This window comes from Amblyomma americanum, chromosome 5 (assembly GCF_052857255.1).
Source record: "Amblyomma americanum isolate KBUSLIRL-KWMA chromosome 5, ASM5285725v1, whole genome shotgun sequence".
Lineage (NCBI taxonomy): Eukaryota > Metazoa > Arthropoda > Arachnida > Ixodida > Ixodidae > Amblyomma > Amblyomma americanum.
This window is the reverse complement of record NC_135501.1, coordinates 120552275-120566096: the sequence shown is the minus strand read 5'-3', so window position 1 is coordinate 120566096 and position 13822 is coordinate 120552275. Positions and strand designations below refer to the sequence as shown.

General features: G+C 46.8%; 1 protein-coding gene across 2 annotated transcripts in view; it reads left to right on the top strand.

Annotated features, from left to right (window-relative positions):
• Positions 1-13822, top strand: part of LOC144132636 (lysosomal aspartic protease-like) — a 47383-nt gene that overhangs the window by 15023 nt on the left and 18538 nt on the right. Inside the window, exon 2 of one of the 2 annotated variants that reach the window (XM_077665188.1) lies at positions 7252-12179. The exons of the other annotated variant lie outside the window; for it this stretch is intronic. Within the exon in view, the coding sequence (XP_077521314.1) occupies positions 7280-8230 (951 nt within the window). The 5' untranslated portion in view covers positions 7252-7279 and the 3' untranslated portion in view covers positions 8231-12179. Of the gene's footprint in view, positions 1-7251; positions 12180-13822 lie in introns of those variants that run through there. 2 annotated transcript variants of the gene reach the window in all.

Below are 13822 nucleotides of genomic sequence, written 5' to 3'. Positions count from 1 at the left end.
CCCACGAGAGAAGCAGATCGGACAGCGGTCGCCGTAACTCAGTTGGTAAGAGCACCGGACGCGATATTCGGAGGTCGTAGGTTCGGATCCCACCGGCGGCATGGTTGTTTTTTCTGCTGCTTTATAAGTAATTTCTTTAAGCGATTTATTAATCTAAGTATTATTATCCCACTGATAAGCATAGCACATTTAAAAAAATTAACGTTCCACTGTATGCACCTTGGTTTCGGTGACTGTTGGCTCCTTTTATATATATATATATATATATATATATATATATATATATATATATATATATATATTTATATATATATATATATATATATATATATATATATATATAAAGGAGACGCACATGCTCAAAACCATAAAGTTTTACTGACGTTTCGAGAGGGCACCTGTCTGCTACACAGTGCTACATGATTATTTCGGACGAGTATCTATAGGGGCTGGAAGATGGCTGCTACAATCCGCCCAAGTTAACCCCCTCCCCTCCCCCCCCTCCAAAAAAAAAATTACCAGAATGCCACCTACGCGTTTGGCGTGTAATGAGTCACAGTCCAGACGGATGTCCAGTGTCCGTACTTCGGGCACATACAAAACACCGAAACACATACATGCGCAGCACTAAGCGCAAAATGTTAGAACACACGCACACATTCCATTGCAATGGAGTTTTCGATAAATTCATTGTCCGTAGCCGGTGATGCCTTGATCAAAACACGTTTTCTTGACTGGATAAGTGGTTCCTTTGATTGAGGGAACATGCGTCTCGAAGACAAGGCGACAGTTCACTGAGAGACAGAATTCGGCAGTTAGCCAGCGCGATACACTTCAACGTCGTCAGCTTAATGCTCAACCTGGGACTACCAGGTGGCATTACTCCCCCTCCCAAAAAACAAAAATATGAAAGCGTGGCTATATAAGCGTAGCTCCATTACGGCACCTCTTTCTTCCTTTCTTTTTCACTCCCTCCTTTATCCTTTTCCTTACGGAGCGGTTCAGGTGTCCGCCGATATACGGGACAGATACTGCGCCATTCCCTTTCCCCCTCCAGAAAAAAAATACAATTTTCAATTTCTCAAAAGCGCGGCTGGCGCACCAGCGATGGAATAGAAAGAAAACTATTCGCGCAAGAACAAAATGGACAAGGGAGGCTGGCGAAGGTGTCCCACGCGACAACTAGACGAACGCACAGAGTACCGCGCATTACAGCGTGAAGTACGGTTTTATGCGGACTACGTGCACGACCTCAAAGCGGAATGGGCGACGCTGAGGCTGCACAGTCTCACCTGGAAGATATTCGTAGGACATATTTGTGACAAGGCGGAAAACTTTGTAGAATCCAAAGCAACGGCATATCAGTTTTTCAGATATACCTTTGCGGTGTACCAGGGACTTCATCCAAACTTGGCAACCGGTATGGTATATGACGTGCCGATGACGGGGCTTTTTGCGGTGCGTATCCGTGCCCAGCTACCGCTGAATGTGAATACGGGTGAGTTGATGTGCTTCCTCTGCGCTGCGCGAAGCGAAGTGCTTCTCCCCTGGCGTGAGCGGGTGGTCGTCAGTGCAGCATAGAAGCATGACATCCAATGTCGTCTGAACGTCACATCCGTAGACCAGACGAAATTGTGCAAAGCGGGTCGTCTCTTGGATGGCCGTGTTGTAAGCTTATAAGACCTGCGTGGGAATCTCTTCCCAGGTTTTGTGTTGCGAGTGTACATACATTACGATCACGTCGGCGATTCTTCTGTTGAGTCTCTGTGTGAGCCCGTTCGTACGTGGGTGCTCGGCAGTGGTTTTGCGATGGCTCGTGTGACCGAGCTCAAACATGTCGCGCATGAGCTGTGCCGTCAACGCCGTGCCTCGATCAGTGGTTACGTGGGACGGTGCACCAAGGTGCAACACGATTTGTTGCATAAAAAACTGGGTGATCTGAAATGGCGTGCCATGCTTCACTTCCTTAGTTTGTGCATACCTTGTTAAATATTAGGTCGCGACTATAATCTAATTGTGAATGGCTGATGACACAGGAAATGAGCCCAGAAGATTGATGCCGACTTGGAGCAAATCCACAGGCTTGAGAGGGGGCTCCTTACGAAGTTAGCACTACCGGCAGCCTCTGACGTAACGTTGGCCGGCGTCAGAAAGTTTGGGCCAATGATACGCCTGGCGCACGCGTGCAAGTTTGTGTTCAAAGCCCAAGTGGCAGGAGGTGCGCTCATCGTGACAAGCAAACAGGATATCGACACGGAGGTCTGCCGGCATGACAAGGAGCTGCGCTCGGGTCAACAGTGCTGGAGGTTTTATTAAACAAATTGCCGTTCCGGAGGCAGACGGCAGCCAGGTTCCTAGAAAGCTGGTTGAGGTACGTCAGCAGCTAAGCTTTTCAAATAATCAATGACAGGTAGCATGCCTGGGTCAGCTCACTGTCGGGTAATTAAGTATAAGTCGCTGACAACTGCCAAGAAAACCACTGTCGTCCTCCATGGTCTCATCGGCTAACCCGACGCGTCAGCGTATTCGTGCGTCTGGCTCCATCGAGCTAGGCGCCCCATGGGTCGGGAAGGTTGGCCATCCTGAAAAAGAATAGCGGTCGGTAATCACTTTGAAAGGGTGGCCGTAGAGGTAAAAGGTGAAATTTCATGGTTTCCCACCGAGCTGCGAGGCATTCCGTTTCCGTAGTAGAATAGTTTGTTTTAGCGCGAGAAAGCGTGCGACTTGCATACGCAATGACACGTTCCACGCCACCTTGGTGTTGAACGAGTACGGCGCCGAGGCCGATGTTGCTGGCGTTGGCGTGGACTTCGATGTCATCCTCTTCATTGAAGAATGCAAGAACAGGGGTTGTTTGCAGTCATCTGTGCAGCTAGGCAAAAGCCTCCTATTGCTCGGCGACCCCAACGAACTGTGTACTATCGCGCCAGAGGCGGTAAAGGGGTACGGCAATCTTGGAAAAGTCCGCGATGAAGTGGCTTTAGTACGCGCACAGACCCAGAAAGCGTTGCACACTTTTTTTGGTTGTGGGAACGGGAAAATCGGCGACAGCAGCAGATTTCTCGAGGAAGGGCTTAACGCGATTGGCACTCACAAGATGACCAAGAAACTTCAACTATTTGTACCCAAATTGGCATCTCTCGGGATTGAGCGTTAATTGGGCCGACTGGAGGGAATCTAATACTCTCCGAAGACGTTCAAGGTGTTCGGAAAAGGTTTGAAATTAACACGGCGAAATCATAGAGATGAACCAAACAAGTTTGCCACTTGAGTCCAGCGAGAACTGTATCCATCATGCGCTGGAAAGTTGACGGCGCTGAACATAGCCCAAAAGGCAGCACTCTAAATTCGTACAGTCCATCGGGGCTAACGAAATTCGTTTTTTCGCCGTCCTGCTCTTCATATCATTTCATTTCATTTTATTACCTTAGAGACCCCGTTAGAGGTATTACGTAAGTGGTGGGCGAAAATAAAATAAGTGTTCACTTTATACTTGATACGCGGAAACACTATTAAACAAACACTGCAAAGCTCGGCAAAAGCCTCCTGTTCCTCGGCGGCCCACAGGAACAGTGTATCACCGCGCGTGCCCGCTCTTTAAGTCAATTGAGGAGAACTACTGGGCGCCACGCAGTCTGTCGATTGAGTCGTCGATATCAGGCAGTGGGTGGATGTCTTTTTTAGTGCTTTTGAGCTTTCAATAATCAACGCCGAAGCGGAGTGTCCTCTGCTTTTTCTTAACCAGCACAAGAGGTGACGACCACGGGCCATTGGAAGGTTGAATGATTACATCAGAAAGCATCTCCTTTACCTGCGTTTGGATCGCCTCACGTTACTTCGGTGAGATACGGTACGGCTGCTGGCGGATAGAGTGGGCAACGTAGGGCGTAATGATGCGGCGCTTCAGAAGAGCCGTTTGCCGTACTTTTGACCAAGACGCGAAACAGGTAGTATATTCGAGTAGACCGGCACGTAGTTACCGCTGTTTAGTCACCGAGATGTCCGGACTGATTTAAAGACCGTCAACGGACGTTTGCACAGACCCAACAACTTCGAACGCGAAACAATCAAACATCTCTGCGAAGAGGTCGGCGAATGCGATGGCTGTAGCACGTAAAAGATTCCGGGGTTCGTTAGTGAAGTTAGCCACCAGCAGCTCGTACCAGCCGTCACGGAGATACATGAGGCTACGCGCTGAGCAGATGCAGTGGGTGAGCAAAAGGGACAGGATGTGTTCTGCGACCGCGGTCCCTTCAGGTAGTCCGTCGCAGTGAAAACTCACAAAACACTGGCGCGTGGCGGAATCCAAACGCTCGCGGCGGAAATTAGAAGGGCAGCGCGATGTTGACGGTCCGCGATGCAAACATAAGCTTTCTTGGTCGAAAATGTGACTTCTGTTTCGGAGGTCGATAATAGCTCCATACTCCCGGAGAAAAATGAACGCCAAGAATAAAGCCACGGGAGCAGTAAGGTAGGACTGTGAATAAATGTGGAGCTGCGAATTTGGACTCTTGTCGTGCACAGGTCAAGTGGACTTTCTACATGTCCGCTAGCCGTGCGAATTTTCGTGCCAGACGATGACGTCATTATTTTAACAAGCGCTGCTATAGCTATAGATTTCCGCTTAAAATCGAGAAATCAGCTTAAGTGTCCATCAATGCGCTAACCTTATAGGCATCCAGGAGCATGGGTATATCCACCGAGAATCGCTCCGAGTTCAGGAACCGCCGTCGGCGCCATAAGTCGCAATAGGTCGCTGCTAGAGTTGTCGGAGGGTCTTGTTCGCATCGATTGCCAGCGGCCTCGCCCACTGAGGTCGCTGACATTAGTTTTTCCGGCGGCGGCTTGGTGACCGTCACAGCGCCATCCAGGAGGAGCTTTGAGGCTGCGGCGAAGGTCGGCGTGGAGACGGAGGGGAGGACTGCGGCTTGTAAATTGTCGCCATGCGTCTGGGCTACGCAGTCCTTGACCTCCAGAGGTCATTTACCGAATGGGGCGCAGGGCATGTAGACGGGAAATCCCTTCAGTCCAAGGTGTCAATATTGGCACTGGCGATACAGATGACCGGGCGTTCCGCAGTGAAAGTACAGACGGCGCCGTTTTAGGGCGCGCCACAAGTCCGTCATCCGCGGGGGTGGTCGTTGATTTTCGATGCACGTGTCGGCGTTTTCGAAAAACAGTGAACCTTGATTGGACGGAGGGAATGGCGCCGAAGAGGGCGCAGGACGTTGCAAGGCTTCAGAATACGTCGGCAGATGGTACTGCGTGGGAAAAGGCGGCGGGTCAGCCGACGATAACGAAAGCCTAAATGCTCGAACCTCTTCGCGGGCTAGACTAGCGAGAGAGCCGACCGTTGGCTGGGGAGCACCGAAAGGCGTCTGGAGCTCTTTGCGCACAAAGGAGCAGATCCGCTCGCGGAGAAGATCAGGGTTAGCACCGAAAGCAGGACACAGCTCTGTAATGGAAGCGGCGAGTACCGGCCTATAGTAGGCGGTAGACCACCGCAGGAGCATCTTTGTCCCCTGTTTTGTTGCTGCGCTATGGATCATAACATATCTGTTCAATCGTGGCCGCTTCCGGAAGAAATTCAGCAGCAGTCTCTGGTAGACTGCGCACGAGGCCAGCGAACAGTTGCTCTCTAACGCCGCGTATGAGGTGGCGTACCTTTTGTTCTTCGGGCACGGCTGGGTCAGCTCGCCGAAAGAGCATTGTCATGTCCTCGACGTACATGGTGACAGTCTCATTCGGCATCTGAATGCTAGACTGCCAGGCCAGTTCAGTCCGTTTTCGACTATCAGCGCTGGTTTAGGTCGCCAGCAGGCGTCTCCGAGACTCCCGCCATGATGTTAGGGCGTCTTCTGGGTTCTCGTACCAGGTACGAGCGCCGTCTTCCAGGCTGAAGAAGACATATCAAAGCTTGGCGGCGTCATCCTTCTGGTTAAATGAGGCGACCCGTTCAAACTCGACAGTCCGGTATTCGACGTTCTCGAGCTCAATGCCGTAGAATGGTTTGGACAGTCGTGGGTTCTTTACGGTGCTGTACGCCGCAGCTTTTATGACAGTTCGATGGGTGGCTGTCGTGGTAAACTCCAAAGGTCCTTGCACAGGTAGTAGGCATTGGTTTCTCTGTCTGTCGCGGTGCACAGGGTTGTTGACTGCCAAAGGGCTGGAGTCCAGGGAACCCGGAGGTGTATGGGAGATATGCAGCGATCGTTACCCTGTGCCTCTACCAAAATATGTCACGGAAGACAGGGCGTCAGTTCACTGACAGACAGAATTCGGCAGTTAGGGAGTGCGATACGTCGTCACCTTCATGCGCTACCTGAGAACCCCAGGTGACATTATATATATTGTAATGTACTGCTCTCTCGCTATCACTGACCTTACCGCATTGTGCAACAAACTTCTCCCGTGAATTACATTGTTGAGCCGCTCGCCCCCTCTTCGTACCAGCGTCGCCGGAGGTGCGAAACTCTGCACGTCAAGCGGCTCAGGCCTTATTATGATTCGCTCATGCTGTCCTCCCCGTAAGTCGCCAGGATGTCTCCTTTTTCGGCGGTGAAGTAACTGTAATGGGACGACCGGCAGGATTTCAAGCAGCGCAGCAAAGAGGTAGACGAAGTGCAGCTGGGATTTTGAGTGACGCCTGTGAGTGTGTCCGTCGTGTCGCCGTTCGATCAATCACAACCAACCTGCGCTTCAAATAAACACCTTTACACTATACATATATAAAGAGAGAGAGAGAGTGGTTTTCGTTAGTTGACCAGAGAGAAGTTGAAGAACTGAATTTATCACTTTTACGGCTGTTTCACATTATTTATTCAACAGTGTCGGTCGGTGGTACAGCTTTCCTTTGCATTTAGAGATGCCCTTCTCTCTTATCCATTAACCGTCATAAAGGTCAGACCACGCACAGAAACTCTTGGTTAAAAAATTTGTGATAGCCATAAATGTAAGAACCAATATATTGCTGCAATATTCACGAACTCATTGGGAATTGATGAAGAGCTAAAGTGCGAACCTCCTAACGAAAAGCTAAAATATGTCTAAATTTAAAGTCAAGAATAGGACGGTGGATCACTGCAGAATTGGTAGTATGCCACACAACTGTGCACCTCGCTCAATATAAAGATCTCTTTGTTCGGGTTCTGCAACCCTCAGGCTGCTGCATTCAATTCATAGCATTGTTTTATAAAATAGAAAATAGAGAACTGCTGCTAACTTACCATTTTGATTACTTCTTCTCTGCAGCTGAATAACCTGATTCCTGTACAAGAGGATGGCAGATTCTGAGTACCACGAAGTTGATGGTGTCTACCTGAGCAAGAGCTTTCCAGTGGAATCTGTCCGCTCAGCACTTGGGTATAAGGCGCAGCCAGGAGACCTCTTTATCGTTAGCTACCCCAAGTGCGGTACCACGTGGATGCAGCACATAGTTTACAATATCATCAATAACCAGCCTCCTCCTCGAAGCATGCTCGCCTCCATGATTGAGATGCCTTTCCTTGAAGCGCAAGGAGCCGAAGCGGTTGAAGACATGAGACGTCCGGGACCTATCAAGACGCACATGTCCTTTCGTTTCCAGCCATACTGCAGTGACTCTAAATATATCTACGTGACAAGGAATCCTTACGACTGCTGCGTATCTTTCTTCTACCACACGAGGGACATGCCGGATTATCACTTTCAAGACGGCACATTCGATCAATTTTATGAAATGTTTTTGGAAGGTAAGGTTGATTTTGGTGACTATTTCGACCACCTGCTTTCATGGTACGAGCACAGCAATGATCCCAACGTTCTCTTCGTGACGTACGAACAGCTCAAGAAGGATACCAGAAGCTGGGTGCTGAAGGTTGCCGATTTCATCGGTGAAGAGTTCGGCCAGAAGCTGCGGAGTGATGAATCCCGTTTGAAGAACGTGCTGCAGAACATCAGCGTGAAAACCATGAAGGGATGCATAAACGACAGCATGAAGAACATCACTGATAGAGTACAATCTCTGTCTGGGAAGAAGTTGCCAAAGTGGGCTGAATTAATGAAGGAGACCGTAGGGCCAGACTGTTGGGAGAAGCCAATGACGGGCGACTTCATTCGCAAAGGCGTCGTCGGCGACTGGCGTAATCATTTCTCAGATGACCAAGTTAAACGGCTGCAGCACAAGATTGAAGAAAGAACAAGAGGAAGTGGTGTGATGAGCTTGTGGAAAGACACAGACATTCCGAAGTGAGGATTCGGCACCGGCTATTGCGCACTGTCTTGAAGCCACGCCTAACTCTTGTGGGCTACGTGCAAGTCTGTTAGGCTATTGTTCGAGCTCTAATTCCGTTTAAAGTGTTTTGGCAGAAACAGAAAGCTAGGGTAGATTTTTACGCCAAATAAGACGCTTACTTAAGGGCGCGATCTTCAAGTTTAGCTTTACATTCACCACCAATAAAATTCGATCAGCGCTGCTTGGCACTGCGGTATGGCTCGTAAAATGCACTATATAGACAGTGGCATCGTTAAGTTCGACTTTTTTAAATTCTTTTTGAGACCGAAACACTGGTTTCTTCTATCTCGGGTAATGCATAGATCTTGTACTCCGTCATATGTTTTTATTAACACAGATTTTGATCTGGCACTGGCCATTCTAAAGCGGAATGAATCAAGTCCGAATTGTGCGCCGATGCCGGACTAGGGTTATAGTTTACGGTGGCTAAAGAGGAAATAGTGGGTTAAGATATTCGCACTTTCTTTAACAAATATTCTTGATTGCGATTAAAAAAAATAAATATTTTTTGCGGTAAGGTTTTAGTATTTTCCACTATATTTCTAAATTGTTTCAATAAACGCATGTCAAGGATAGTACCGCTACTTAATATTTATTTATCAATTTCTTGAATTTAGAAGGTACATTTCTTAGTTAAATATTAAAATCACTGTGACCAATCTTGCTGATTCGCTTCCAGTAGTGTGGCCTTTCTTTCGAACGTGAATTACAGTTGCTATTGGCGTTCATAAGAAAGAACATTTACATGTTGGCGATTCAATTTCCAGACATGTTACAAAGGCAAAATCCCTTGCTAAGAAAACATTTCTTAACCAAATACAATTACTTTATCTCGTGCATCAGGTGTATAGAAAAATCTACGAGCAAATAAATTTCTATAGAAAATGCTGCTTAATATAAAACAATAGCGCTTGAAGCAACTTTTTATATTTCGGTCGCGCAGTCAAAATTTTCAAATGCGTTTGGTGCTAGAAGCCCTTTCCATCATAATGCTTCATTTGTTTCTGATATTTGAGAGCTTGATTGGTAATCTGCCCTTACTATCAGCCTGATGCCCGTGTGGTTTAACATACACTTCGAAATGCACCTACTGGGACACAATGATTTGCTCAACTTGTGCACTTCCTTCGCAGACCTCCAGAGATCCCACATCGCTTTCTTCACAATGTATTTTGAAAGCAGAGAACAGAGCTCTTGTGACCTCCAAGAATTAGGCCCTACAAGAAGGAAATGAACAGATGGCGCTCCTGCATTAACAAGCAGCACTACTGAAATCTTTAAGAACATTTTTTTTAAACGTTCTCTCACTGTTAAAAATGAAACTTTTTCCAGCCTCTTTTCTTTGTTTTGGAACGAAAAAAACAGATTAATTAACAGTGCCTTCCCAAGCTTTAGCTACATTTGAGAGGGATATTTATAAATATTGGGGTATTTTTAATAACCTTCACGAAAAATTATGAGAAGTACGCTTGAATAATACGTTCTTCAGCGATCCTCGCATTATTTAAAAGAGAAATTGCATATTCACTTTCCTGGGGTACATTGGATACCTTCCTATCTCCAATTTGAGACGCTCTAGGGGTGGCCCGCCCTTCCAACCGATTTCATCCTTGGAAGTCATTTTCTTTTATTGCTTACGATTGCTTACGAATTGTGCCTTCAATTGTCCGAACTTGTCTGCTGTTTAAGAAAACGCGATGTTCTGCCACTCTTTTAGCTGCGATTATGGTCAGTGTTTGGTGAGCATTGTAATTGACACAGTAGATCATCATTTCCTGATTCGCACGTTCACAATCAACCGCGACGTGGCAGTATCTGGATTATATGCTGCAGTTGTGATCCTTTTCGAAACAATTTAAAACCGCGGCTAGCCTTGCAATGCATCACGCTGACTCACTAGGCCAGTCACACATGTTGGAATGAAATCAAATCAAATCTCGATTTGCAAGTAATTGAGCGCATTTTACTGAGTACGCAGGCGGAAGCTCAGAGCTCGTGCAAGAGTTGTGAAAGAAAATCCTATTATTAATAATGTTATGAAGGCAATGAAACAAAAGAAAAAAAACAAGAGCATAACATGAAGAATATGAGAGCCGCGTTAGAAGTTAGACATTAATCAATATGTGCTGTTTTAGTGTCCTATAAATCTGAGTGTAGGTATTTATGCTTGTACTATGTGCTGCGGTGGTGCGTTCCAATTCTTAATGGAAGCATATACAATTGAATAAGCGAAAATAATTAGTTCTAATGCGTGGCGCTTGTAGAATAGCTGCACATGAGCGAGAAGAGTTAGTAGTGTTGCGTCGCAGAAACCTGACTGCAGGGCGAATTAGGATATTCTTCAGTATTTTAAACAATCACTTGGTAAAGCAATACTCGATGCTTTTATCAACGTTTAGAGCACTAAGTATTCTCGCATTCGCGTTTAAAAAGCTTGGACCCAGATGTGAAGCTTCGGCTTCCATCCGGCCTACACGACGTGAAGCAACTTTGTTGTGTCGCCTGTGGCTTGGTATAGCTTTCACCAAGCACTACTTCTTCTTAATAGGTATGGCTGACAGCCCTGCATGTGCAATCTGCGGGTGTGATGAGACAGTAGCCCACATTCTTTGTGAGTGCCCTGCCTACAGAGCCGAAAGACAGTATCTCTGCCGTGCACTGGTGCATCTCGACCTGCGCCCACTGACGGAAACGAAGATTCTCGGCCACTGGCCGCGGCGGTCGTCGGCGGTGAAGGCCTCCAAGGCACTGCTCCGCTTTTTGAAGACTTGTGGCATGCACGATAGTCTGTGATTTTACTGAACGCTGTGACTTTACATAGTGACTTTAATTTTCTGCAACTGTCTTTTCTCCTTCATCTTTTTCTCCCCTCACCCCTTTCCCCTTGTGCAGGGTAGCAAACCGGCTATTTTTCTGGTTAACTTTCCTGCCTTTCCTCCTCCTCCTCCTCCTCCTCCTCCTCCTCCTCCTCCTCCTCCTCCTCCTCCTCCTCCTCCTCCTCCTCCTCCTCCTCCTAGTGTATTAAGTAGACGAAAGGTGAAAGCAACAAAAACCTACTGGAGGAAGTGGAAAAGTAGTGATTAAGTGTGAAAGTGTCAAGGTAGGCCAGCGACGTAAAAAAAATTGTGCTATCTTTTCTTTATAGATGAATCTTGCACTCCATGAAACGGCGGCGCATTCGCCTGTTAGTTTGGAAACTTCCGCGTGAAGGCGTCGAAAACCCTCAGTCCGCAACAGCGCACAAGAATGGAGACACGGACTAAAGAAAACAAAGCCGCGTTACGTGACTTTGTTTTCCTTCAGGGCTGTCGGTTCATTTGTGTTAAACCAACTAGCCCAGCTATGTGTATTTCCGAACTAACCCAGGTGAGACTGGGAATTTTTGCCCCTGCAGTGATAAATTGTCATCTCACTAAAACTGGAATACAGGCCGTTTCATCTAACACTTTACACTATTCTTAAAAACTGGCTCATTTAGTCAAAATAGCGCTTTTTTCGCCAACCCACTGCCAGTGTTGAAGTACATCAGAATTCGGCTAAGGCGGGCTAACTAGCAGGCTGCTTAACGAATATTGAATACTTAACTTTTTAACTATTACCCTTAAGCTCCTTAATTATTGAGATGAGTGTAGCCAACCGTATGTAATATCCATATCAATTTTTTGAATTTTTAAAACACTGCTACTCTCGGCGCTGTGGCCCAACAAATTTTGGCTTTTTCGACGAGTTACGTGTACTGGAGAGGTTGCTTTGCCTGCAAACTCTACGAAAGCGTGTGTATTTTGGCGTGCTGTAGACACAATTTCTTGGGCCACAGCGCTGAGGGTGACAGCCCTTTCGAAATTCTAAAAACTCAAATGGATATTACCGTTGGCTGCTCTCCTTTAAGCGGTTAAGGAGCCTCACAGTCGTAGTTTAAACTGTTCAGTATTTGTTAACCGGTTTACTAGTTAGCACGCCTTAACTTTATTCTAATGTACTTCACCGATGACAATGCAATGACGAGAAAGGTCCTCTTGTAACTCAAAAATTCTATTTTAAAAATTCCGGAATGGTGAACCGCCCTATATATATTTCTTGCGTATCCTATCACGACTGACAATGTCCACATGGTCGGAAAAAGAACAGGTTCACAAAATGTTGCCTTCGAATCAACCGAACTTGAAGTTGTCGGTTGAAAGAGAGTGAAAATTATCTCCAACACCCTGCACTACGAGCTCCACGCCACTGTTTCCATTTTCATCTAGGATGTTAATCCGAAGCGCGGAGCAACCTCCAGCTGCTTATGCACATGTCAAGTGTGTGTTTTCATCGTTATAAGGAAAGCTGCTATGCTATACGCTATACCATTGCCCTGTGGAGTTGACTGTTTTGTCACTGGCTGCGGCAACCGGCAGCAAAAAAAAAAAGTGATACCAATACGTTCGCGCTGCATGTTATCCCGAGTTGTAAGTGCGGTGTCTCTCTGTCTCTACATTTTTCCGAGACTATGAGGTGCATCGGCAGTGGACGTCTTTGGTAAACACATAAGACTTGTGCAAAAAAAAAGCTTCCGCATATAGCAAATGCAGATTGTGAACGTAATATGGACAGAATGTAATGCACTGTCTCTGCTTAATCTCGAGAGAGAACGAAGCACAATATCTGGTCTGCTAGCACTCTGTGTACATAATTCGAAGCGAACAGGCCTTTCGATGGTTCGGGCTTAGCCGTTCTAATTGAATATCGCCCGTTGTTGGGAAGTTGACAGATTTGATCACAGCTTCATCTCGCCACCGCACTTTTTCGTAAACGTCGACAGACTCAAGGCACCGCCACCTAAAAGAAGAGTGCCATTATAGTATGAAAACATTAGCATATGCACAAAACACCATGAATGGAACCAGCACCACGAACTTTTTACACCGCAGACAGCGCGTAGAAGAAGAAATAGGCGATTAAAGGGATGATAAATGGTGCCAAGCATTATAATAATGTTATGATTAATTTTTTTTATAAGTGCGAAAGTGTCACATAAACCCTTAGAATTACCGCTGACAAAAACAAACACACTTCAATTCCGAACGTGTCACGCACAAATGCTTGACGTTCGCTCAATCGAAGCATGGGGCCACGCTCCTTGTTGGGTGCTGCAGGCGCGGATGGAAACGGGGCAAGCTCTCATGAAATAAATCAAGGCTTGGAATGAATATGGTCAGCGGATGGCAGCACCAGGAATTACGAGCCGCTCCGTCAGCAGCTCAAGGGTTGTGAGTTGACACCCCGAGATCGTAGGGTGGTCGGCGGCGCTCCGGCAAAAGAAAAATGGCGGCGCCCAGCTACCGAAATGAAAATCGGGATTATACACTTTTCCGTCGCCTTATTTGTTCATGGTTCCCCGCCACCATTGCAGTTCATTTGGTGTTGGTAAAACGGGAAGTTGAGCTCGACAGACACGGGGAAGATGTTTGTGTTTTGTTCGAATAAGTACTTCAGTTGACTGTAGGAGCTCATGCCGTCTACTTCCCTGTCCGTGTCCATCGATCTGTTTCCCACAAATATGTCTGGTTT